This window comes from Balaenoptera borealis, assembly GCF_965194805.1.
Source record: "Balaenoptera borealis genome assembly, chromosome: 17".
Lineage (NCBI taxonomy): Eukaryota > Metazoa > Chordata > Mammalia > Artiodactyla > Balaenopteridae > Balaenoptera > Balaenoptera borealis.
In genome coordinates this window covers 34114364-34140190 of record NC_138876.1, presented here as the reverse complement: position 1 = coordinate 34140190, position 25827 = coordinate 34114364, and the positions used below count along the sequence as shown (strand labels likewise).

General features: G+C 41.2%; 1 protein-coding gene across 6 annotated transcripts in view; it reads right to left on the bottom strand.

Moving 5' to 3' along the window:
• UBR5 (ubiquitin protein ligase E3 component n-recognin 5) overlaps positions 1-23971 on the bottom strand; it is a 141362-nt gene extending 117391 nt beyond the window's left edge. For 4 of the 6 annotated variants that reach the window (XM_082364182.1, XM_082364185.1, XM_082364183.1 and 1 more), the window contains exon 1: positions 23382-23971. In XM_082364182.1, the coding sequence (XP_082220308.1) occupies positions 23382-23443 (62 nt within the window). In that variant the 5' untranslated portion in view covers positions 23444-23971. The remainder of the gene's footprint in view (positions 1-23381) is intronic. The other 2 variants (XM_082364187.1, XM_082364188.1) reach the window with 1 other exon arrangement.
• Positions 23972-25827: the final 1856 nt, after the last annotated feature.

The following is a 25827-nucleotide window of genomic DNA, read 5'->3' as shown; positions in this document are numbered from 1 at the left end:
CCGGCTCTAGGCGCGCGGGCTTCAGTACGTGGCATGCAGGCTCAGTAGTTGTGGCGCATGGGCTTAGCTGCTCCGCGGCATGTGGGATCTTCCCGGACGAGGGCTCAAACCTGTGTCCCCTGCATTGGCAGGCAGATTCTTAACCACTGCGCCACCAGGGAAGTCCCAGGGATAAGCTTTTAAAAAAAACTTTTAAAACTATCAAAACTAGATCCAAAATTCCTTAAAACGTCACCAAAACAGTTAACTAAGTTAGAAACGAAAACAAAAAAACTTCCACTCTCTTGCCTTTTGGGATACAGAAAGTATGTAGACTCACTTGTCCAACCGACCTCACAGCAGTGACTGTCATTTCATCTACAAAACTGATAGAAAAGTAAACATACCATTTGTGTTTAAAACGTATACGTGCAACTTTAAACATCTTTAAATATTCTAAAGATTACTGAATGTCCACAAAGACAGAGCTTGGGATGAGGGAGAAGAGCAAGTACCAGAGCAAAGACCAAAAGCAAACAAAGAGAAGGAAACCAAAAACCCCTAGGGACAAAAATTTCTATTGGGCTTGTGAAGGAATTACTTGCACACTCTCCCTGAAACCAGCAAGTCTAAAGGGCCTTGACCCTCCTTCTTCAAACTCTCTTAATAGTGTGTCAAGTTATTGGCTTGGCCATAGTCTATAACGTAGACAAGCCGGAAAAGCTCTAACCACAGCAATCAGAACTTAAAAGCCTGACCTTTAAACTAAATCAAGATTTTTGATCTGAAATACCAGGAAAGGACTGAGTCCCTCAACACATCCTGTAAATAATTTAGACCATAAATTCACTTCTGTGATGGCAAAGTTTACTTACACATTGAACCAAAAGGGTAGTGTAGCATACAGTATGCTTAGTACAAAGCCTGGTACAAAATATTAACGGCTCCTGCTATTACTGGCGTTAACATTTCTGAATGAAAGAAAAGGAGGTGCTGAGTGCTAAGTAGGAACTGATGAAAAAGGAATTTGGGGAACCAGAGCTATTATGGGTGGGCAGTACCACTTTGGATGAAGACAGCAAAGAGTGACTCCAAATATCTACCATTATACCCCATTAAAAACCAATGATAGACATCTGAAACAGATCTCATAACTAACACATAAGACCAACTAGACATAACTGAAGTTCATGGATAAAACTGTACTCCTTAGCTCACGTGTACTGCAAAAATAATGTGAATCCATAGCATCTATTAAAATTCTGGTTATCTAAACCTTTCCAAATTACATTTAGAATTACCTCTATCCTTCCCAGTTATATATCAAATATCTACAGAAAGTGTAATAAGGATACTGTGGCCCAGTGGACACTTTCTCTTTTGACTTCCTCCAGAACTTCTCATCAATTCTACTCAATTTAGCAATTAGTCATTTACTGCTTCGTCTCTATACTGCTATCCTACTTTTTAACAGTTCTATTTTATTTTCCTAACTACACAGTAAACTCCTTAAGGATGTAACCATGACTTAACTTTTTGCACATCTGGGTATTAGTACATTACAGATACTAGATAGGTTGACTAAAGATACTAGAATATCATACAAAGAAGAGACTAACTGTTCACAACCTTTCTCAGCCAAACGACACACAAAGGATGGAAACAATTTAGTGTCACTATGGTAATGATTCTAATGTGTCCCCAGTCCACCATCTCACACCCTAGCATGTCCAGATGGAGAGTGCAACAAAGGCTTAATCAATAGGAACCAGCACCCTGGCTTCAGAAATGAACGGTCCTAGTTTCAACACTCAGCTGAGCATGGAGACTATCTGTCACTTCACGGTCCCTATTCCTCCACCAAACCCCAGGCAAGGGAAGAAAAGACATGTGATGATGGGCCTGTCCTCTGCAAACAGATCAAATTTTAAAGCAATAAAAAAAAATTTATTCATGTAGGCACAAGATAACAGTTAATGTACTGCTTTTAAAGGCTGGAGCACAGTCCTTTACTGCGACATTTTGTTTTTATCTACAAATGTTTAAAACTTCAGTTCACATAACAGTAACCCATGAGCCTCAGCAGCAGACCCTGTTAACGGGCCTTCATAACTAAGGACCCCGTGCTTAGAGACCTACCACTCCACGGCTGTGCAGCCTGGGAGGCACGCTCAACTGCCTTCACCTCAAATTGCCTCTGCAACAGTGCTGCCAGGCTGCTGAATGAGATGATGTTTGGAAAACGTAGTGCTTCATATATAGTAAGGAGTAATAATGCTGAAAATGTTTAAAATGAGCAAACCGCATAATTTTCCAGATCAGCCTCTAAACATTATATAATTCTAATCCAGAAAGTTACACTCCTCAATTCCCATAGAGGGGCCTCCACAAAACAAGGAGTTCAGCTTTTATCAGCGCTCAGTACAGTCACATAAAGAAAACTTCTGTGTTGACTATAAAACTCACTGTCCGTTGGGCTTTTTAGTAGCCCTAAATATAAAAAAGATTCACTAAAAATGTATCTCAGAGCATGATTAAGAAAAAGTTTCTCTCTGATGTAACATGATAAGCAGTTAATTTTTCAGCCATTGCTTTTTGTCTTGGCTTGCAGAAAGTCCAAAATATGATTCAACTTAAACTGACACTTCCTATCATCTTTACCATCTAGAAATTCTACCCACTCTCTTCCTTGCTTTGAGTATTAGTCCTGGGAAGGCCCTCAGAAACTGTCCAATCCCACATCTTCATTTTGTAATGACAACAAAGCCTCTTTTGACTAGAAACAGACAAAACAACAAAAGGTATTGCATGTACAAAATAAATACAGGGTCTTTTTCGCATTCACACAAAAGATGCTGCAATTTCATCACATATTCCATTTAATAAAAATTGCAAAACACTAAGAAAAATGACACATGACTAATATCACTTTAAAACTGACCACAAATAATACACCACCTTAGGCAAAGCTATGAAATAATAAGGCCTATTTCTAACAAACTTTACACGCAAATAGATATCATCTTCATATTAACCATACTGGTAAGCTATACATTTATGTCAACAACAATGACCTGCCCAAAAGATTTTTAGAACTCTCCTTCTGGAACTGTCTGTAAGGTCTCTTTTAAATGCCAATATCTAGCCAGTAGCTAGTACAATGCCTTGCACATAGTAGGTATGCAAATGATTATTAAAATAAATAGATTCTGCAGCAAAACCTAGTCATTTCAAGACAGATGTGTCTCTGGAAATAGAAAACATTCAGTCCTAAAGCTGACTAATCAAATGGATGATGAAGCCAAGTAGCTCCTGTCCAAAGAAGATTCTGTTTCGCAGGAAATACACCCTGTGTCTGAGCAGAGTCATAGTGAAGAACTAATCACTGGCCCACATTTCAATCTTTTAAGTCTCAGAACATAGCAAATGTTTCACATTTCCTAAATAATGCACCCAAACAACCACCTGACTGTATGAGTAATACTAGTGATGTCAAAGAAACACATTTACCTTGGCTCCCCTTATGATTCTGACCTGGATGCTTCTGGAGAGGGCTCTGTGATATTAAGCTGTTGAACTGCCCAGTACGATACTTCAGTCTGGAAATATTATGTCCATTAATAGTTACTACTGCCACAAAATGCATTATGTCCAGTGCCATAAATATCAAGTCTTCACTGTTTCTATTTTCAAATACACAGTATCAACCTTCTCTAAAACTTTCATGGTACCCAAATCTCCTTCTGAACTATTATACTTTACTGTTTATCATCTTTTTTAATGGTCGTGTGATAGTTAAAAAAAAGAAATCCATAAATTCTTTTTTTCCTAAATATTTATTTATTTATTTGGCTGTGCCAGGTCTTAGTTGCAGCACGAGGGATCTTTTTTTTTTTTTTTTTTTTTCAGTTGAGGCATGCGGGATCTAGTTTCCTGACCAGGGATGGAACCTGGGCCCCCTGCATTCGGAGCGCAGAGTCTTAACCACTGGACCACCAGGGAAGTCCCTCCATAAATTCTTTGGCACTCTTCCCATCAAGAGGTGGAGTCTAATTATCCTCCCTTGAATATGGGCCTTATGATTTGCTTCTTGAGAAAAGATCGAGGCTGAAGAAACACTGCATGACTTCTAAGGCTATGTCAGGAAAAGGTATTCTAGCCTGGCTCTGTCTCTTGGGACACATGCCTTTTAAACTTTTAGCTACCTGGTAAGAAGTCTAGCTACCTCGAAGACTCCATTCTGCAGAGACCACACAGAAGTAGAGATGCCTGAGAAACCTCAGCTGTTCCAGATCCCAGCTGTTTGAATCTCCTAGATGACTCCAGCTACCATCTCACGGCAACTGCATAAATCTAGATAAGAACCACCTAGCTGAGTACTGTCAATCGCCAGAAATAATAATAAATGATTACTGTTTTACACCATTAAGTTTGGAGTGATTTATTACACAGCAATTAAAAACCAGAATGATGATCAAAGGAAACCTCAGCATTTTCTTTGGTACTAGTTCCACTGATATATGAATAAAGCCTCATTTATGGTTCATCTCTGATATTTTCCTTACCCATTTCCTTTAACTGGGCCAAGTTTAAAACCCAAAACTCTATATTACCTACACCTTAATATGTTTATTTCCTTAAATGTTTATTTCACATATCTTATTTACAAATCTATTTAACCTTAGACTCATCTGAATAGTAAATCTTTGCTCAAATAAAAGCCAATCTTTATGTAACATCAATAGAAAACCTATAGTTAGTCTAGTAACTAATACAACACTGACAGGCCAACTCTCCTGTCAATCACCCAGGTAACATATACTGATAGAATGTTCTCATTTCCTCATCCCTGCAGTTGAGAGACCACATAAGGAAACAAAAGGTGACAAGGCCAAAACCTTCACCAGCCATTGATCTTTTATTAAAAGTCTCCAAAAATCCTTGCAAGTTTAACAAGTGCACAACCTGGCCTATCACTTTCACATCTTTTGAAGTCAAGCTGATGCTGATCACAGGATGTTATCTGACAACAAAATGTAGTCCAATGCAAAACATGTGCAAAGTGAAACTTGGAATCTCACAAAAATCCAAGATTCCCTGAGGTCTAGAAAAAGCAACATTGAGAAATTCATTAAAGCACACAATGCTGACAAATGAAAATTATATACAAAGACCAATTAAAAGTTCATAAAAATCGAAAACAATGACACAACTGTGCTTTGAAATAGAATGACTTTAGTATTTCAATAATTAAGTGTGGCCCTTGGAAAAACTACAAATATTTTTGAAAAAATGACTCCATGACAAAATTCAAATGGAGCCAAATACAATGTGTAGGCCTTGACTGAATTCTGGTTTGAAAAAACCCAGCTATTGTGTACAGACATTTTGAAGACAAGTGGAGAAAAGTAATGGTATTAAGGAACTCTTGTTAATTTTCTAAAGTGATAATGGTGGTTGTACAGAAGAAGGTCCATATTCTTAGGCAATGCAAGCCCATGTATTTAAAGATTAAAAAAGCATCATGATGACTGCAACTTCTAAACAGCTCAACGAAATCATTTATATATACATGCATATTTTGCAAATTTGGCAAAAACAATTACCAAAACAACAATTACTGAATGGAGAAGGTGGATAACCAAATAACTCACTGTTCATTCTTTCAATTTTTCTGCATGTCTGAAGATGTTTACAATAGAATGTTGGATGGGAAAAAGAATATCAACCTCACCAAAATTACATACACATATACAGAGTCAAGGATCACCATTTAAGGAAGGTCTCCTACATGAAATATTGGGGGGGCGGGGGGGGAGGTTAGGTGAAATATTGTGGTATCTTTCAATGTTATTGGAATAGTACATTCCAAAAAAAAAAAAAATCCATACACTTAATTCATTCCTTATTCCAGAGATTGGAATATAGTTCTAAGAACTAATTTTTATTAAAATAAAGTACTTTATTTTGCTTACTTTTGAAGTTCAGATTAATTTAATAAACACGTGTACTAACATATGTCAAGTACTAGGAATGCAAAGACCACAATGAGCCTGTCTTCAAAGAGGTCACCTCTCAGCTCCCCCGGATGGCACTCACAGGCTCAAACTGAAGGAAGGACAGTTTAAAGAGGGGCCCTGCAGGATAATGAGAATATTTAAGAAACCATTTAGGGATAGTACAAAGAATAGTTAATTCAGTGGGCTTTCCCGTAATTTCTAACTGATTACATTTTTAATAGGAATACATTTCAGACAGATGTAACATATGGAAATTAAACACCACACATTTCAAAAGAAGTGTTTCATAACTGTGAACACACAAAAAGCATGTCACTAGAATGTGAGCTCCTCAAAGGCAGGAATTTTTGCCTCTTTAGTTCACGGATACAGCCCAAGTATCTGGCCCATAACAAGCCCTCAATAAATATCTGTTATTGTAAAGCAATTATACTCCAGTAAAGATGAATGAATGAATGAAATGAAGTCGAATTTCTTTTAATGTCCATTTATATTTAATTTATGGTGAAAATTCTGGTCAACTTACTAGGAGGAAAAAAATTATTTAAATTTTATCACAATGTTTTTGACAAGCTATCTTCTCCCTGTGTGAACTCTGAATATAAAATGGAAATGATAAATTTTTGTCCAAAATCCAAAAGGCTTTCATCACACAACATTCCTTTGAGGCATGCCTGTGAACAAATATTCTGTAAGCTCAAGTCAGAAATTATGCCCATATATCTATCTGATCCTAATGGCTTTGTTCAATATCAAAGTTCAAAATAACTTTTTAAAATAATTATTTGTAGAATCGTCCCTCAATTAGTTTTACACAAAGAATTATACTCCCTGTAAGAAGTCTCTAGAGGGAAAAAAAGGAAAAAAAAACTTCAGTGAAATTAAATCAGTATTCTTTATTCAATGCTTTTCATGTTCCTGCTTTAGGTGAATAGCTAACTAAATTCAAACACTTTCCTAGGGATTTATTCTTTTTCTATTATTAAAATAATATATACTCACATAAAAGTATAAAAAATACTAAAACATATTAAGAGACATCAAAAGCAATCACTCAACCCAGAAACAAGCACACTGTCATCACTTCTTATGAAACTTTTACCTTTAACCTGGTTAAGACCATGAACTGTTTTACACAGAAAAATGGAGTCTTTTTATCTCAGTGATATTATTGGTCCGTTTACAGGATTTGCACTGTTTTCCCAACAGCAATAAGGCATTTGAACTGAACCATCCATCCAAGCTTGTTTGTCTTCATTTACACTAACAAACATCAACAACTTGGCTGGATAGAGGTTTAAAGATGCTATTTGTAGCCATGAGATCAAGCAACTGGCCTAAACTAGGATGGAATGCATACCCTTTTATTGCACTGGTTCAGTTACTCTAAGTCTAATCCATTAAATTAACTAGTCACAGCCAATATATGACATAACACAACAGATTTATTTTATCATGATAATACCAAGCTCATTACTGAAGATAGTTAAGAGGGTATTCTTTTTTTTTTTTTTTAATTTTTTTTAAATTATTTATTTATTTATGGCTGTGTTGGGTCTTCGTTTCTGTGCGAGGGCTTTCTCTACTTGCAGCAAGTGGGGGCCACTCTTCATCGCGGTGCGCGGGCCTCTCACTATCGCGGCCTCTCTTGTTGCGGACGGAGCACAGGCTCCAGACGCGCAGGCTCAGTAATTGCGGCTCACGGGCCTAGTTGCTCCGCTGCATGTGGGATCTTCCCAGACCAGGGCTCGAACCCGTGTCCCCTGCATTGGCAGGCAGACTCTCAACCACTGCGCCACCAGGGAAGCCGAGAGTATTCTTTTTTACAAGAGAACTATTCAACTGATTTGAAACCCTATGTAGTTACTCTGAGCATTCTCTCACCTTAGGGTCTTCTCGCATGCTGTTCCTTCTGCCTAGAAAGCTCTTCTAGTCCTCCAGGCCCTGCCCTACATCACACATCTTCCCCACCAGCTCCTCAGCCTGGTCCTCCTTTTAAACATTTCAGAATCCTGGTCCTCCTTTTAAACATTACTTCTTCCAATAAGCTGTTCCTTCTTTGCAAGACTGGGGTATGTGCCTCTGGTGAAGAATCCTTTACTTCCTCTTTCCCTATGCTCATTATCATACTGCTCTGTAATGGTCTGTCTTTCCCATAGACTAAGCTCTACCATCATACACCCAAGACTAGAACCAACATGTAGCAGAAGCCCCACAAAATGTGCTTAATTAAAGGATGAGATACTATTCAATGGCATACACACTGTGTGTACATATTACTATTTTTTTTTCAAATGTGTGTTTCTTTAATGTTAAAAAATATACACAGGAGAAGCAATGTGTTTTACATAGGAATACACACATTAACAAGGCACTTCTTATAGTTTTCCAAAACTCTATTATATCAGTCTGAGATTTATAAATTAAATATATCAGAACCTTTTAAGTTAAAATGATATCCTTGAAACTACTGGACATACTAGACTTTTCTGAAGATCAAATGAACGGAGAATGGGAGTATGGTTTGTGTCAAATAAGGTTTATTGTTAGCTTTATTGCCTATAGTCTATAAGATGAAACTTTACTGTGCCTTTGCAAACAGGATACATTTCTTAAAAAAAACTGATCAAAATTTTCCATACAAACAGCTCTATATGATAGATTGTTTTTTTATTTGGCCGCAACTTGCGGCATGCAGGATCTGTTCTCCAACCAGGGATCGAACCCGCGCCCCCTGCAGTGGAAGTGCAGAGTCTTAACCACTGGACCGCCAGGGAAGTCCCCATATTAATATTTAATTGCGTGTGTGTGTATATATACACACACACACTAACAGGTGTGTGTGTGTATATATATATACACACTAACAGGTGTGTGTGTGTGTATATATATATGTATATATACATATATATATATACACACTAACAGGTGTGTGTGTATCAGAAAAACAAGTTACTTCCCATGCCCATTCCAAGAAGAAAAGGAAAAACAATAAAGCTGAATTAATGCAGAGTCTAGTCTTTGCCACTTCACTAATCATCTGGGCACTCCAGCCCTCAATTTCCTCAGCTGTAAAACATGAAAATCCTAAAATCCTCCTTGATGTAAAATTTTGAACATCTCAAAAATGACTTTCTACTCAGGAAAGTCAAGTAGACTTGTGGTCTAGTCAAGTCAAAAGGTAATACCAATTATTACAGTCTACCATACAGCATGATAATAGGCATCCTAGAAAAGAGAAGATCAATTCTCACTGAGCACTTGACAGGAGGAGGGCTGCCGAAACAGCCCCCCAAAAGAGAAGAGTCTCAACCCACTACCAACCAAAGGTGAGCAAACACTCCCAAGCCCAGGAGGTGAGGTGATAAGCTGTCAACGTGCTTTTGCTTTATCACACGTTATTTCAAATAAGCTTTTGCTACCCGGAACCTTCCCCCATTAAATTTATATGGAAAGCATAATGAAAAGATAACATAATTATACTAAATTCATTTGTGCCAAATCAAATACATGAGCCCTACCAGTTAAAAAATTAACAAAAACAAAAACAAAACACAGAAGAGTTGGGCTGGTTTTGAAGAGCTCCCCTCCAGTTAAACAAACAATGTATTCAGAGTTTAGAATGTCCACTGCTTCTAGATACCCATTAGAACGAGTACAAAAGAATAGAAAAGCAGGTCTGAGGCAGGAATAAAAATCAAACCTTAGAATGACAAAGCTGACTAACATACATTAAACACAACTCATAGAACAGTATCTACAGGCCTACAGTCACACAGATTCAAAGCTGAGATGAACTTTCAGACATCACACATACCCCCTCATCTTACATATGAGTAAACTAAAACTAAGACTCACTGCAAGGAAATGACTTGCCCAAGATTACATGACTGATGAGTAGAAGGACCAAGTCTCCTGACTCCAAATCTAGTATTTTTCCAGTTCTCAGAGCTCCTTATCCATCACGGCCTGCCTATGGTACACAAATTCTTTCAGATACACAGTAACACTCTTAAACTCTGTAAGAACTGTAATACTGGATAATGAATGTCAATATCACAAAACAAACCTGAAGACAGATTAAAATGTATTATAAAATTTAAAGGATTAAGCAGATACATCTAAATTCAGAAAACACATTTTTGAGTATTTCATCTCACTTTGGGGTCTTAAATCCGATATGAAATTCTATATCCATTAAAACAGATCTATCACATGAATGTCTAGAACCATAAATAATCTTAAAATATTTATCGGCAGTGCAGTACATGAAATTTTCATTTTAAATGACAATAACAATGAAAGAGTCAGAGAACACTTGGTCTCATTTTTAAGCGTCTCTGTGCTCCAACACTACTCTCCTGGTAGCATTCAAGGCAGCCACAGGGTCAATCCCAGCCTGTGCAGGCATGAATAGAAGGGAGCACAGACTACCCACATAAGCTCTTCAGGTATCCCCTCCTCCTTGCCAATTCCCAATATCGTCTCTTCCAAAACCAAGTCAAAGCATTAGGATGAAGCAACTTGTTTTCATACCCCGACAGGCCATTATCCTCGTGTTTTTACCCCTAGACAGACCTTTTGCAAACAAAAATCAAAGGAACAAAAAAAAACCCGCCACTGTCTATATGTAAACTGTTCTTAAACAATGCAAGAGTTCTGGACTATTATGAAAACTCTGATTATCAATATCAAATACAGACATCTATGATGAACCTCTAGTTGCCACCAGCATCCTAAATGCCTGTAAATGAAAATTCATTAGACTCAAGAGAATGGAAGTAAGAGGATGAACCAGTCCCCACACCCTGAAACCTTGTCTTCAAAGCCCTTTGCAAGCACCAGGTTGAATCATCAGATCGTTCTTCCCTGTGACTTATAGTCTCTATTAGCACTTAATTCTTTATTTTCATGTGTCTCCCCATTAAACTGAAAGCTCCGTGAGGGCAGAGGCCATCATCTTTGCATCCCAATGTATATAATTTAGTTAGCAAACTACTCATTGAATAAAAGAGTAAAATTTATTTCCCACTTTGCCTGTTTATTCCTTCCATTGATCAATAAAATTTAGTAAAAGAAACCATGGGCAACCGTAGACTCACAGTCCTTTCTCCCTCTGAGCCATTCTACGATACAAAAACCCTCTTCCCTACCACAATCCTAAGAGCACAGAAATTGGAGCAGAAAAATCCTAAACGATCTGGTCCAATTCTTTCATTTTACAAATGAGAGTCATATCATTTATTCATGGTCACATGGCCAATTAGTATCAGACACACACAGAAAAAAACAAATCCCCAACCACTGTTTTCCTCCAATTTATATCCCATTACCATCATATCAAAGACAGACAGACTGCCTACTATATATCCCATCAATTCAAAATCATCTAAGAATACCAAGTTTTCTTTAAATTTGTGTCTTTTAATCTATGTTTTCTTACCAGAAAAATAAACAATTTTCAAAAGCGCATATGGAGAAAATGTACCTTCCCATCTCTAGTACTTTGACAAGGATGTGAAAAATACTTGGCACAATCAAGATATTACCACTGGGGAAAGCTGGGTTATGAGTACCCGGGACCTCTCTGCATCATTTTTGCAACTACTTGTGAGTCTGCAATTATTTCAAAGTAAAAAGTTTACAAAATAAATAAGCATGGCCCACCTACCGGATGCCACACCGTGGGCCCACTAAGTCTATCACCTCACTCTTCTCCAAACTTTCCCAATGAACTAGAAACAGTTCCAACTACTTCTCAACCCAAGTTCCAGGGAGGGTTGGTGCAGCCACCCCAGGCCTAGCACAATGTCTGAGAAGCACACAAACATTTACTGAACAAGGGAAACTAATCTAACACTGTGCTCAAACTCTGTGCAGGCAACACATGGCAAATATTTACACAGGTCAAACTCGACTACCTCTTTCACCAGTCTTTCACAGTCTGCTACTGGTCTGTGGACCAGCATCACTCCCCCAACTAAGACTGTAAGCCTATGAGCACTGACATCTGTTTTTAAAAAGCTATCCTCGGGGCTTCCCTGGTGGCGCAGTGGTTGAGAATCTGCCTGCCAATGCAGGGGACACGGGTTCGAGCCCTGGTCTGGGAAGATCCCACATGCCACGGAGCGACTAGGCCCGTGAGCCACAACTACTGAGCCTGCGCGTCTGGAGCCTGTGCTCCGCAACAAGAGAGGCCGCGATGGTGAGAGGCCCGCGCACCGCGATGAAGAGTGGCCCCCACTTGCCGCAAGTAGAGAAGGCCCTCGCACAGAAACGAAGACCCAACACAGCCATCCATCCATAAATAAATAAATAAATAAATAAATAAATAAATAAATAAAATTTAAAAAATAAAAAGCTATCCTCTCAGCGTCTTATTATAGTTCTGGGACAGACCTAATATTTATGTAAATTAATTCGAATTTTTAAAATTTCATTTGTTAAAACAGAAAAGCAAACAAAAATATATTACTCTTGCCTCAAAGGGCAGGAAAATACCCCATTCTCAAACAGACAGCTACAGAACCTATAGCCTGAGGGGAAAAGGATGGCTGGGGGCAGTGAGGAACTGGCAAGCTTGGCCCTATTTGCTGTCATCAATTAATTTTAAAACAAAGAAATGTGGGCGAGAGCCTTTTATACAGGGGTCCTCACGCTATTTTGTTCCTGATGATGGTGGTCCGTTTAGACACTATGAGAAGCTCTACTTTAAATCCAAGAACCTCCTAATCCGAAAAGGCTACCACAATAAATGTTTTTACTACAATTTGGTTAGGTTATGTTACTCTTTTAAAACTTCAACACTATTGCCACAAAGACTTTCCATTTCCCAAAAAAAAAAAAAAAAAAAAAAGGTTTTAAACATATCATGCTCAAAAACAAAAACCCCTCAAGAATTCACCAAAGAAGAGACTGAATCTTCATGCCAACTGAAGAAGCTTTTTACATTTCCAAAGAGACTTCTGAGGCGTCAAGCGCCCTGGAGAAGGAAAGCAAAAGACCAACTGGCCTGAAGTCCCCGCCACTCAACAGAGTTTTTTGAAACCAGAAACATTCTGGATGGTACGGGGCAGCTGCTAACCGCATGCTGCCGCCTGTCTCTGGATGCAAGTGTTGTACTTCATTTTCGGTATCTTTCGGCTATCAGAAGTGGCAGAAAGATGAGCAACTGCCAACGAAATCAGCCCCCAAGTCATCTCTGACCTGCAGACCATGGGTTGCCAACCTCCCCAAGGGAAGACACCCGTTCCTGGTTCTGCATCCCCTCAGCAGTGACAGAAACCTAACAGAGAACCAGTAGGAACATGTGGCACCAATTTCTATTCATCCCCGCTGGCAACTGCAGGAAGCAAAGAAAAAGCAGTTCCTATACTTCCCCAAACAACAACCATAGAAAGCAAAGGTGCACTGTCCACAACATCCAAGGACTCCGTCCCTCTCATTATTCTTTATCTATAATGATCAGAACACCTGATAAGCAGAAAAATGCAATCACTTACAGAAAACACCAAGGGGGACTTCTCGGAGATGAAGTTTAAATATCACTAGAAACAGAAGCATACTAAGAATTTTAAACTAGATTTGCACACAAGAAAAATCACCTGTCTGGTGCTTCCTTTAAAGTTTCCATATGCAGATGATGACACACAGCACCAACTGGACTAGTTCAAATTCCCCTTGGACAGGAAACAAAGTCACTCCCACAACCTAAGAAAACAGATGATGAACTGCACAAGCCCACATACCCCTCTCCTCAAAGCTTTTCATATAAAATAACCCTATACTGTCTCTGCTTCGACTTTCTTCATCAAGTTAACTTCCACATCTCAAATCTGGCTTTTTCTTAAAGCTTACAAACCCATCCTCCTCCACTTTTCAGGTCACAGAGCAGGCTGTCCCAGGAAAAAACACTCAGGTGAACCTCCACCAGGCCTCAAAGAGGGTCTTGGAGCAGCTCATGCAAAGCCCATCTCTGGAGTTTCAGATTGTCTGTGAGGAAAACCTGGTATCTGAGTTCACGAAAAGAGCTAGAACACCTTATGGTCTGAATTCTGGAACAGCAGATTCATGCTGGAGCAGAGCCAATTTCGTGAAATGGTAAGTTCTCAACACTTTTTTTTCTGTACTACAAAAAATGGGGCCTGAACTGATGAGAATGGAAATAAAATTCTATTGATTCATTCAAGAGAATTCACAGTGCTTCCTAGACTGGACACTGTCATAACCTTTATGACTAGCAATCTAGACTACCACTATTACTACTGAAGTTTCAAAACATAATCTCTTTATATATATACCAGTACTTTAATTAACATGAAAATTTGCTATCGAGAAAAATGTACTTTTTAAAATTTTGAGTAGCTTTTTCCTATGAAAAATAACGTAACATTTTAGAGTCAAGAAAAATTTCAACAGAAACGAAGACCCAACACAGCCAAAAATAAATAAATAAATTTTAAAAAGAAAAGAAAAATTTCACAATACACAAAATTACATCCAGCATGATCGCAACTATATTAAAAAGAAAAAAAAATCCATGTATAGGAAAAAAGGGACCAGAAAGTCACCAAAACATTACCAGTGATGGCAACCTTGCTAGACTTTATAAATTGATCTTTGTTTTCCAGATCTTCTATAATAATGTTTTTTATAGCAAGGAATTTTTAAAAAATAAAAACTAAGAAACAGCCAGAAACTTGAAAACAACCCAAATTCCCATCAGCTAGAAAACAGATTACAAAACTGTATTATATCCAAACAACGAAATACTACTACCACAAATACAAAAGAAGAAAAACTGCTATACGTGCTAAGGAAAAGACACCAAACACATGATTCCATTTGCATGAAATTCTAAAAAAGGCAAAATTACAGTGAGAGAAAGAAGAATAATTGTTTTCAGGGGCATGATGGGGGGAAGGGACTTTTGGGCACAGAGGAGCACAAGGGAATTTCTGAGGGTCATAAAAATGTTCTATATCTTGATTGTGGTGGTAGTTACACAACTGTATACATTTGTCAAAACTCATCAAACTGTACACTTAAAAATGGGTGAATTTTACTGTATGTAAATTATACTTCAATAAAGCTGAGTTACAAAATACATAAGGAGAGAGAAAGTTGAAAACATTTTATTAAGGTGAATGACACCACTGGAAACTGAACAAATAACATTACTTTTGCTGTTTGGGTAAAACAAATTGTATTTTTATTTACATGTGCAATAACATTTAATTTTTAATACTTTATTCAATATCCTGACAAAAATGAGAATGTCACAAACCACAGTTATCTAAGAATTTACCATATTTCTCATTTTGAAGGGGTTTATTAGCACTACAGTGATCTATCAAGAAAATAATGTAAAATATGGTCCCACTAGAGAATAATTTCTAATAGCCAAGTTCAATTTAGCAGTAGTCTTACCTCTATATATTAACTTAGAAGAATGCTGCAAACTTTTCACGACTTATTCTTATTCCTCAATGTGCCCCACAGAAAATCACTTAATTTCAAGAATCCTGTCTTTCTGTCATTACATAACCATTATTACAAGCACTTGCTGATAAAATGTTATCACACTGGAGGTTAAGAAATGAGAGCATTGGTCAACCTGTAAGGAACACTAAGATTTCCAGTGTGATGCTGCCTGTCCTTCTAAGGCTATTATCCAAACAAATTTTCTCTTACTCTTAAGAATGTCAAATTTTGTTAACACGTTAAAACTCAGTTTTGGGCTTCCCTGGCGGCGCAGTGGTTGAGAGTCTGCCTGCCAATGCAGGGGACACGGGTTCGAGCCCTGGTCTGGGAAGATCCCACATGCCACGGAGCAACTAGGCCCGTGAGCCGCAATTACTGAGCCTGCGCGTCTGGAGCCTGTGCTCCGCAACAAGAGAGGCCGCGATAGTGAGAGGCCCGCGCACCGCGATGAAGAGTGGCCCCCGCTCGCTGCAACTGGAGAAAGCCCTCGCACAGAAACGAAGACCCAACACAGCCATAAATAAATAAATAAATGGATTATCACGTAAAAAAAACAAAAAAAAACAAAAAACTCAGTTTTATTATGTAAAATTTCAAAACTGTCAGTCATCAAAAGTAAGCATTTATGTGACAACAGGAAAATCTAAACAGATTGAACTTTGAGATTAAGGTAATTGTTTTTTAGTTTTCATCTTTGAGATACATAATGAAGGTATATCAATTAAATGATCTGAGGAAAAGGAATAAATAGGGAAGAGGCTTGAAACCAGACTGGCCACGAGTAGATAACTGTTGAAATTGGGTGATAACTGTTGTACATAGGTGTTCACTATACCATCCTCTCTACTTTTGTACATGCTTTAAATTTTCCATAATAAAAAGCTTTAAAATAATTTTCACAGTAAAACTTAAAAATCAATTATAAAAACAAATCAACATTTCATAATTATAGTGACCCAGGAGGGCAGACTGTTGTCATTTGCTCAGAATGCCAAGGTGTCAAAATGACAGAAACACAGACTATAATTGGAGTTTGTTTTCTTAACTGGAAGTACAGTCGTCCCTCTGTCTCCGAGGGGCATGGGTTCCAGGAGCCCCCGCAGATACCAAAATCCTCGGTTGCTTAAGTCCCTTTATAAAATAACCAGTACAATGAATAGTCTGCACTCAGTATCCACGGATGTGAAACCCGGGGATACCAAGGGCCGAGTGTATGTATGATAAAAACGGGGCAAAAAGACATGAGTACATCCTCCTGCAACATAAAATTACTCCCCTCAGGGAGCTTCCCTGGTGGCGCAGTGGTTGAGAATCTGCCTGCCAGTGCAGGGGACACGGGTTCGGGCCCTGGTCTGGGAGGATCCCACATGCCGCGGAGCAACTGGGCCCGTGAGCCACAATTACTGAGCCTGCGCGTCTGGAGCCTGTGCTCCGCAACAGGAGAGGCCGCGATAGTGAGAGGCCCGCGCACCGCGATGAAGAGCGGCCCCCGCTTGCCGTAACTAGAGAAAGCCCTCGCACAGAAACGAAGACCCAACACAGCCAAAGATAAATAAATAAATAAATAAAATGCAAACCTTTAAAAAAAAAAAAAATTACTCCCCTCAATACACCCTGCAAGATCTACTTAAGCGTAATTTATTTATTTATTTATTTATTTTTGGCTGCATTGGGTCTTTGTTGCTATGTGCGAGCTTTCTCTAGTTGTGGTGAGCGGGGGCTACTCTTCATTGTGGTGTGCGGGCTTCTCATTGCAGTGGCTTCTCTTGTTGCGGAGCAGGGGTTCTAGGCGCGCGGGCTGCAGCAGTTGTGGCACGAGAGCTTAGCTGCTCCGCGGCGTGTGGGATCTTCCCGGACTAGGGCTCGAACCCGCGTCCCCTGCATTGCAGGCAGACTCCTAACCACTGCGCCACCAGGGAAGCCCTACTTAAGGGTAATTTGACACAGTCTTCAGTGATTAAACTTTCCTTTAGAGACTATTTCCTAAATAACCAATTATTAAGGGAAAAATCCTGACCTTTCTAAAGTTCATCCCATTATTCCTAGTTGTACTCCTATGTACTATGTAATTTCCTTCCCAAGTGTCTGTTTACTCCTAAACCTACAATTTAGTCACTGATTTCCTGATTTATAAAACTGATCTTCCCTTGTTTGTTTTGATTTTCAATTTTTTGTTTGGCTATTTCATACCCTGTCTTTAATCTTACTTTCCTTAAACAACGTAATCACTTTAGTGAAGCTTGCCTGTACCTTCCCAATAAAGTCACTCTAGCAATGTTGTTTCTAGGTAACAATCTCAACAATCAAATAGTCAGATTTCCCACTGGTTTGGTGATGTGATGCTCTATTCCACCCTAATACTTGTATTTTTTGGTGCAGCACGATTAAACTTTAGGCAGCTTTCAACTATTATAACCTCTACCCACCACAACCTTTGTTCATTCGACTCCACATAATCCCTGGCCTATTTTCTGGCTCCTACTGAGTGGACGAGGATATGCTTGAGTCTTTAAAACCCAAGAGTTCCTAATAAAAATAAGGAGCAATCGGACTTCACTGGTGGCGCAGTGGTTAAGAATCCGCCTGCCAATGCAGGGGACCTGGGTTCGAGCCCTGGTCCAGGAAGATCCCACGTGCCGCGGAGCAACTAAGCCCGTGCGCCACAGCTACTGAGCCTGCGCTCTAGAGCCCGCAAGCCTCAAATACTGAGCCCAAGCACCACAACTACTGAAACTCGCGCACCTAGAGCCCGTGCTCCACAACAAGAAGCCACCGCAATGAGAAGCCCTCGCACCGCAACGAAGAGTAGCCCCTGCTCACCGCAACTAGAGAAAGCCTGAGCGCAGCAACGAAGACCCAACGCAGCCATAAATAAATTACTTAATTAATTTTTTAAAAAAAGGAGCACTCACTAAATGCCATGCCTTGTGCAAAAAAGCACTTTCTGTGTCAACGCTGCCCAACAGAATTTGCAGTGATCATGGCACTGTTCTGTATCTGCACTGTCCAATCCGGTGCCACTAGCTACATGTGGGTACAGAGCACTTGAAATGTGGCCACTGCTACCATGGAATTGACTTGTTAATTTTATTTCATTTTAATTTAAATAAGTCATGTTTTGAGAGTAACTTACATTGCTTTAATTTTTCCTCATGAATTTCCATTTAGTTTTACATCTATGTACATTCAAGATAATCTATGACAGAGTTTCGCAACCTCAGCACAACTGACATTTTGGACAGGTCCATACTTTATTGTGGGGCTGTCCTGTGCATTGCAGGGTGTTTAGCAACATCTCTGGTCTCTACCCTCTAGAGACCAGTAACAATGCCCCAACGGGGACAATCAAAAAATGTCTCCAAACACAGCCAAATATCCCCTGGGGGGCAAAAACTGCACCTAGTTGAGAATCGCTGATCTAAGACTAACAGTCTGGATTCTGCATTCAATGCTAAGGATATTCTAGGGCAATTTCTTTGAGTTCCTGCTTTTCTATTTGGAAACCTGACAACATATAAAAGCAGTAAAAATTAACCATCTCTTTATTATATTTTCCACAGAACCTACATTATAATATTGTGTTTTCCCACCCACTATCTCAACTATTCTTCACCAACCTTGAGGTGTGTACTATACCTGATTTAGAAATTGAGGTGTGAGGGACTTCCCTGGTGGTCCAATGGGTAAGACTCCGCGCTCTCAATGCAGAGGGCCTGGGTTCGATCCCTGGTCAGGGAACTAGATCCCACACGCATGCCGCGACTAAGAGTTCGCGTGCCACAACTAAAGATCCTGTGTGCCGCAACTAAGACACGGTGCAGTCAAAATAAATAAATAAATATTAAAAAAAAAAAAAAGAAACTGAGGTGTGAGGGGGTGGGGAGGAGGAGAGACAGGGAGTGAGGTTGTAAGTGGTTAAATGACTCAATTACCACAACACAGTTAATAAGTAGCGGGGCTGAGACAAACCCAGATTTAGGAATTCCAAATTTCAAACCCCTGTCTACACTATCTTACTGTGCAGCCTTACAGCATCTAAAGGGGGAGCTCCTTGGAGAAAAACCCTTTTGATATGACAATCTCAACCAAGACTGTTTATGATCACACAACACATTATAATGCCTAAAAGCGAAGCTCACAGGAAAATTCCACATACAGACCAAAAACGAGAACTGGTTTGCAATGTAGCCAACCTGCATCCCGAAGAGTAATTCAAGACAGGGACTAGTCACAGGGACACCATCACCTTAAAAGGCCTCTCCTAACCTAGTACTAGGAAAGGGTTAAGAGGGTCCACCCCCTGACAAAAGGCCTAAATCAATTTGGAGCCCAGGAGGGAGGAGCTGAGGGGAAAGGGAAATCAAAACTCTAAGACAGGTAGGTGGCTGCTCAAAGGCTGGGATGCCTCAGAAAGCAGAGATTTCCCGAGTACAGGCCATGTGGAATACTGAAAAGAGCCCTGGACTTTAAACATCAGAAGACCCATCATGTGGACCTCATCTGTCAGTACCCTGGATAAACTCTATAAACTCAGGGCCTGATTTTCCAGCTCATCAGTGAAAAAACTGGTCTGCATGACTTCTTTGGCACTTTCCAGGGTTTGGTGAGCTGGCACTTCCAGCTCTCCCCTTCATCTCAACGCCTAGAACCATTTTCTTGTTATGGTTTTTGCTATTTCTCGAGACAATGTTTTAAGCAAGAACATAGCACTAACTCGAGAAATTCACCAGAAAGAAAATCAAAATGTCACACAAGTATCTGAGCACTGAATGGTTTCAATTGCACACAATGAGTATTTGCTGAGGGCCAGCGTTCTGCACCAGGGACCTTGTAATCACTCTGGAAAGCTACAACCAACATCCTAGGCTCTCTGAATTCCTCTCCTCTGCCCTAGTCATCCCCGCCAATTTTCATCTACTGCATTATTTGGTCTCCCAGAGCCAATAATTAAAGATTTTAACCCAATATACAAAGACTGTCACAGAAATAGCAAGTACGAAAACACAAAGAAAAAAAAAATCAGATACAAACTTTTTTTTTTAAATGCTGAGTACACTTTAAATGTTTGAGCCATTACACTATTATAATAAATAAAATATATGACTTTTAACAGGATGTGGTTATTTTAAAAAGACAACTTATTTGTAGAAGAAAATATTGGTGTTTTGAGACCCCTAAGTTTTCTTTGACTGAGCAATTTGTTTGTAGTACCATGCTGCCTGTCCGGTCTTACGGCTTTCCGGGCAAAGACTAAAGTCTACCTATTTATAGATCTTTCATCCCGAACTACCGTTTATCATTTCACTTGTGACTATCATACACAGAAAATCAACCCACTGTAACACACTCTTTTTTATTACCAAAACTTACTTTAAACCTTGGTAGATTTTTACCTGAAGACAAAAATATTCTGGGCTTATTCTAGTAAGTTGTAAGGTTCCAGAAAACCAACCTCGTTTGGAAACAGATTTCCCTCAAGCAATGCAGCAATAAGTTGATCCTATTACTTTGCAACTAGGTATGCAAACATGAACTTTCTTCTGAAGGGGAGACACAGAACAGCTCCACCACAAGTCAACTACTTTTCAAAACTAAAAAAGCATGACTACCTCAAATGATGCCTTCATAAGTCTCAACAGACCAGACACTTTTACTGCTACTAGATAAAACCAGAGGTTCCTAAGATTTTACCTACAGCCCTCTCCTATTGTTCAAATATCTGTCACCTTGATGCACACATTTTATCTCATCAGATCCACCTCTTTTATTTCTCATGAAATGAAAACTGAAGATGATCCAACTATTCTTAATATTGTATACCGACACTACAGAAATCAAAAACAAAGCTGATTACTTGTTTACACCAGGAATGGAAAAAGAAAAGGTAGCTTTAAAAAAGATACATGTCAATTTTCAGACTAGCTGAAACAAAAGGAATGCTCAAAAATTATTCAAAGTGCCCAACAAAACTGCAAAATAGGTTTTGGCATGCACAGTCAATTGAGTAAGCTCATCAGGATTCTTGGTATATAAAGTTAGGACTAATATAAAAAACATACCCTACTTCTCTCCTGGGGCAATTTTCTAAGTTACAAGACAAGTTGCACTACAAGCACTACCAACTCGGTTCTATGAATGACAGACAATACAGCTATCCACACTACCAGCGTGGTTGTAAAATTTACAAAAATCCTTATGTGAAAGTCTTAACAAAAGATCTGTAATGAAACAAAATCGGAGTAAGGATCGCATTACAAAATGTTAAAATAAATGACTTAAAACTTATTTCAGTATTTAAAGGAACTACGTGACAATTCCAAATGGTTAATGTTTTCAGAAAGTATTCCAAAAGTTTTACAACCATGTTAAATACTATATGGTTACAGCAAAGATTAGACAAATCCAAACCCAACGCCAGAAACCAAGCCTCCAGCTTCCCGGATTGAAAGGCTGGCCGCCCCACCTGAGGCGGTTAGATACTCCGAGACAGAGGCCAATATCTTAGCGGCAAGTTAGGCCTCTTCCTCTCGCCGGGAAGCGCATGACAAACAGGGCATCATGCAATTTATGTCACCCGGTCACTTAGCAAAAATTATATCTAACTTCTAAACTTGGACCCAGATGGCCTTCCATATTTATAAGGAATAGAGAGCAGCGAAAGTGTTGGGATAGAAAGAGACTTAAAATGTCCCCCTTTCTGACCCTGTAAACATTTAGCCCATCATTAGAGCTGAGTCCTAGATTCTAAGACCTGCTTTAATGGAGGCTTCCCTCAACCTCCTCGGAGTCTCTTTTCCAACAGTGAAGGAACTTTTCCTGCTTTATCTCAGTTCCCTGAGAACATGCGGCCCTGCAATTCAATATCCTAACCTGGCAGGGGACGGTGGAGGAGGGAAGGAGAGGAATCCAGGGCCAAAACAGCCTTCTTATGAAAGGCAAAAAAAAAAAAAAAAAAAAAAAATCATGATTCCTCCTCCGCCCATAGCAAAACCCATCCCAGAAATTTTACAGCGTGTTAAGAAAAGCAGCACTGCGAACTGCAAACGTAAGAGTTTTCCTTTGACTCCACGCTCGGCTTTCAGCTGTCAAATTACAACTCAGGAAAACACTATCATTAGAATAAAAAAGGAAACAAAAAAGCTCGCACCACAGGGGCCGGGAGCAGGAGCTGCCTGCACCATTTCGGGAGTAGCAGAGCAAAGGAAAGCTAATCCACTTCCCCACCCGCGCCTAAATTCATCCCCTCCCAGGACAGGCAAACCTCACTGCAGGGGCTCAAATTTAATAATAATAACAATAATCATGGCGCTTCCTCCCTCCCCCCCAACCGCGATCCGCCGGGAATCAGCTCCTCACCACCCTCCCCGCTCTCCCGGGATCTCCAGGCCCCGCAGGTCCGATCACCACACCGGACACAGCTCCCAGGGCCCCGGGCGAGCCCAGCCTAACCCGGGGCCCCTCGCCCGGCTTCTCCTCTTCCCTCTCTTTTTACCTCCACCATCCCCCATTCGCATTGTCTGTCTCAATTCAACTTTGACTAATATGGATTCCTCGAGCCTGGGCCGGGCAGTAATTACAGCTCCCCCCCACCGGGAGCCGGATCCCCCCCCATCTCCACCGAGTTCAACGCGGCTCCTTCGTGGAGGAGGGGGACGAGGGTGTGGAGGGTGCAGTGCGCTTTCCCGTCCACAGCTCGCTCGCCCCCGCGGCCCCGGGCCCCCGGGACCAGAAGTTTTCCCCGGAAGGGGCCTAGCCGGGTGCCGCGAGGACCCTCCCCCCTCACCGCCGGACGGCGCGTAAACACCGGCGCCCGCCCCGGCGCGGCCCCGTGGGGGAAGGGAGGGCGGGGAGGCGCCCCTCCCCCAGCCCGCCGGCCCGCCCGCCCGCCGGCCCTATTACCTGTCATTGAGCTGGTCCTCGGTGCCCGGCAGCGGGTGAACCACGAAATGGATGGACGTCATGGTGCTTCCTTCTCGTCCTCCTCCTGAGCACGGCCCCCTCCCGCTATGCTCCCCCCCCAACCCCTTCCCCTCCCCAAAACCCACAGCCGCCGCCGCCGCCCTCCAGTCCCCAAATGGAGAGAAGCAAATGCGCAGGGGCCGCCACCGCCGCCTCCCCGCCGGGCGTGTGTCCGCGGCGCGGCGGTCCGGCGGGGCGGGCAGGAGGGCGGATCAACACGCCACCCGCTCCCCCAGCGACAGCGCGCAGCAGTGCGAGGCCGGCGGCCGGGACCCGGGGCGCGCCGCCGCCAGCGGCAGCCGGGCGTCGGGAGAAGGGCCGACTGGGGAGGGACGAGCGGGACGGGCTGCGGGGCCGGTGTGGTCCCGGTGGCGGACGGGGTCCGGACTAGGGAGGTGGAGAGGGAGATGAGCCCGCACCGCGCGTCACTGGCGAGAAGCCGTCGCCACCACCAGCACCGCCGCCGCCATCTTCACTTCTGCCCCAGTTTCTCCGTCTCGCAAGCTCCGCTCCCGAGCGGCGGGGGAGGGGCGAACGGGAGGAGGAGGAGGAGGAGGGAGGAGACCGGCGGGCGGGGGCACGGCTCCGAGGGGGCGGGGCTCCGGGAAACGGGCGGTAAGGCCCTTTCGATTGGGCGGTTCAACGTTGTCGGGCCACGACGCTGTAAGGCGCGTGCGGATTGGTCCGTTCGGCTCCCGAGCCCAGCCCCCGCCCCGTGGGGGTGGGATATCTCCCGAGTGAGTGTTCCGGAGAGCACGTGTTAGGGAAAGAAGAGGCGGAGGGGCAGGGGGGGTGGTGAGCCGGCAGGGGCGGGGAGTCCGGGAGGGAGGCTAAGTGTGTGTCCCCGGGGAGGTGGGAAGGAAGAGGGGTCCTTCGTTCTCTCGCTCTGATTTCCCCTGGGGCAGCCCTAATTTTTTTTGCGGACCCTTAGGGGTTTTTTGTTTTTGTTTCTCGTCCTTCATCCTCAGTTACATTTAAAGTGGAAGTGTAAAATCAGTTAAGGGGCAAGAAATACACAGCCTTTTATTGGAGAAGTAAGGTAGTTATGTAAGGGCCTTTCCAGAAGGTCCAATCGTAGGATCATAGAGCTGACTTTGCAGCACCTTCTTTTATCACCCTGATCGCCCCAATTTCGCCAACACCACCACCATTACATACCCACACAAAGACAAAAAGTGGAAATTTCCACCAATTTCCTGATTTAAATGATTCATGATTTTTTACTCCTTTTAAATGAAAGATGATACATCTGTTCTACAAAGGTGTTTCGTTCCTCAGCTTATGATCAGTGGGATCATAAAGGCTAATTCTTGAATAGATCTATCTGCTTTTTTCTAGGGAACCAGTTCATAGCTTTCTCCTCAAAGGCTTCCATGGCACCTTCAAAAAATCAAGTACCTCTTTCAAGAGAAAAAAGTGAAAACATGAAGCCTCTTCTCCAGTGTGTTCAGTTAAATCAGGGGTCCTGTGAAATATTCTTAATTTTCAATATCACTTTTCTTCTGTTAATGCATTACACACACACACTTTTGCTCAGGAAGTTCTTTTGAACAAAATATATGAAAATTTATTTATAAATCAGGATAGAGTAGGTACCCCTTGAGACAGATAATGGAACACTTTTGTAGGTCACTAGCTCCAAAATGGCCCAGATTACTTTAGACTAAAAAATGATTTCAAGGCCACTATTTATTAGAAATCCGTGGGAGCCACGGGGAAGCAGGGTAGACCAATGGATACTGCTAGTTTTAGAGCCAGACAGACCTGAATTTGTGCCCTGTTTCTGCTACTTAACTATGTGGCCTTGATTCAATCATTTAACCTATCATAGCATTTTTTTTTCTCATTTGTGAACTATTCCATAGTAATAGCCCTACATAGGGTTTTGGTGAGGCCTAAAAAAGATAATGTATGTCAAGCATGGAGAGCACTTCATAACACTTAGTAGTCTCAGCAAAGGGAGGCTTTTATTTGTCAAGTTGCGCACTATGTGCCACTTGACAAATGTACCATTTGACTACATACCACTTTATACGCTTACATCTTTTAATACTCAAATCACACTATGGAGTAAATAATATTATCCCCATTATATAGACGAGGACACTGAGGCTCAAACACCTTAGGTAAGTGCTGAAGCTGAGACTTAAAACCAGGTCATCTAACTATGATTCCATTGCTCTTTCCACTATACCACAGCTGCCATCTACTTAATAATTTAGAAGGAACAGACTATTCAAAGCCAATGGGAAAATGTGATATGATAAATACAATAAGAGTGCTATGAAAGTTAAAGGAGGAAGTGGTTCCAACCAAGAGAATTAAGAAGTCATTTAAGCTGAGCTTTCAAGAATGTTCTGGGAAAACAGAACATCTAACTTAAACA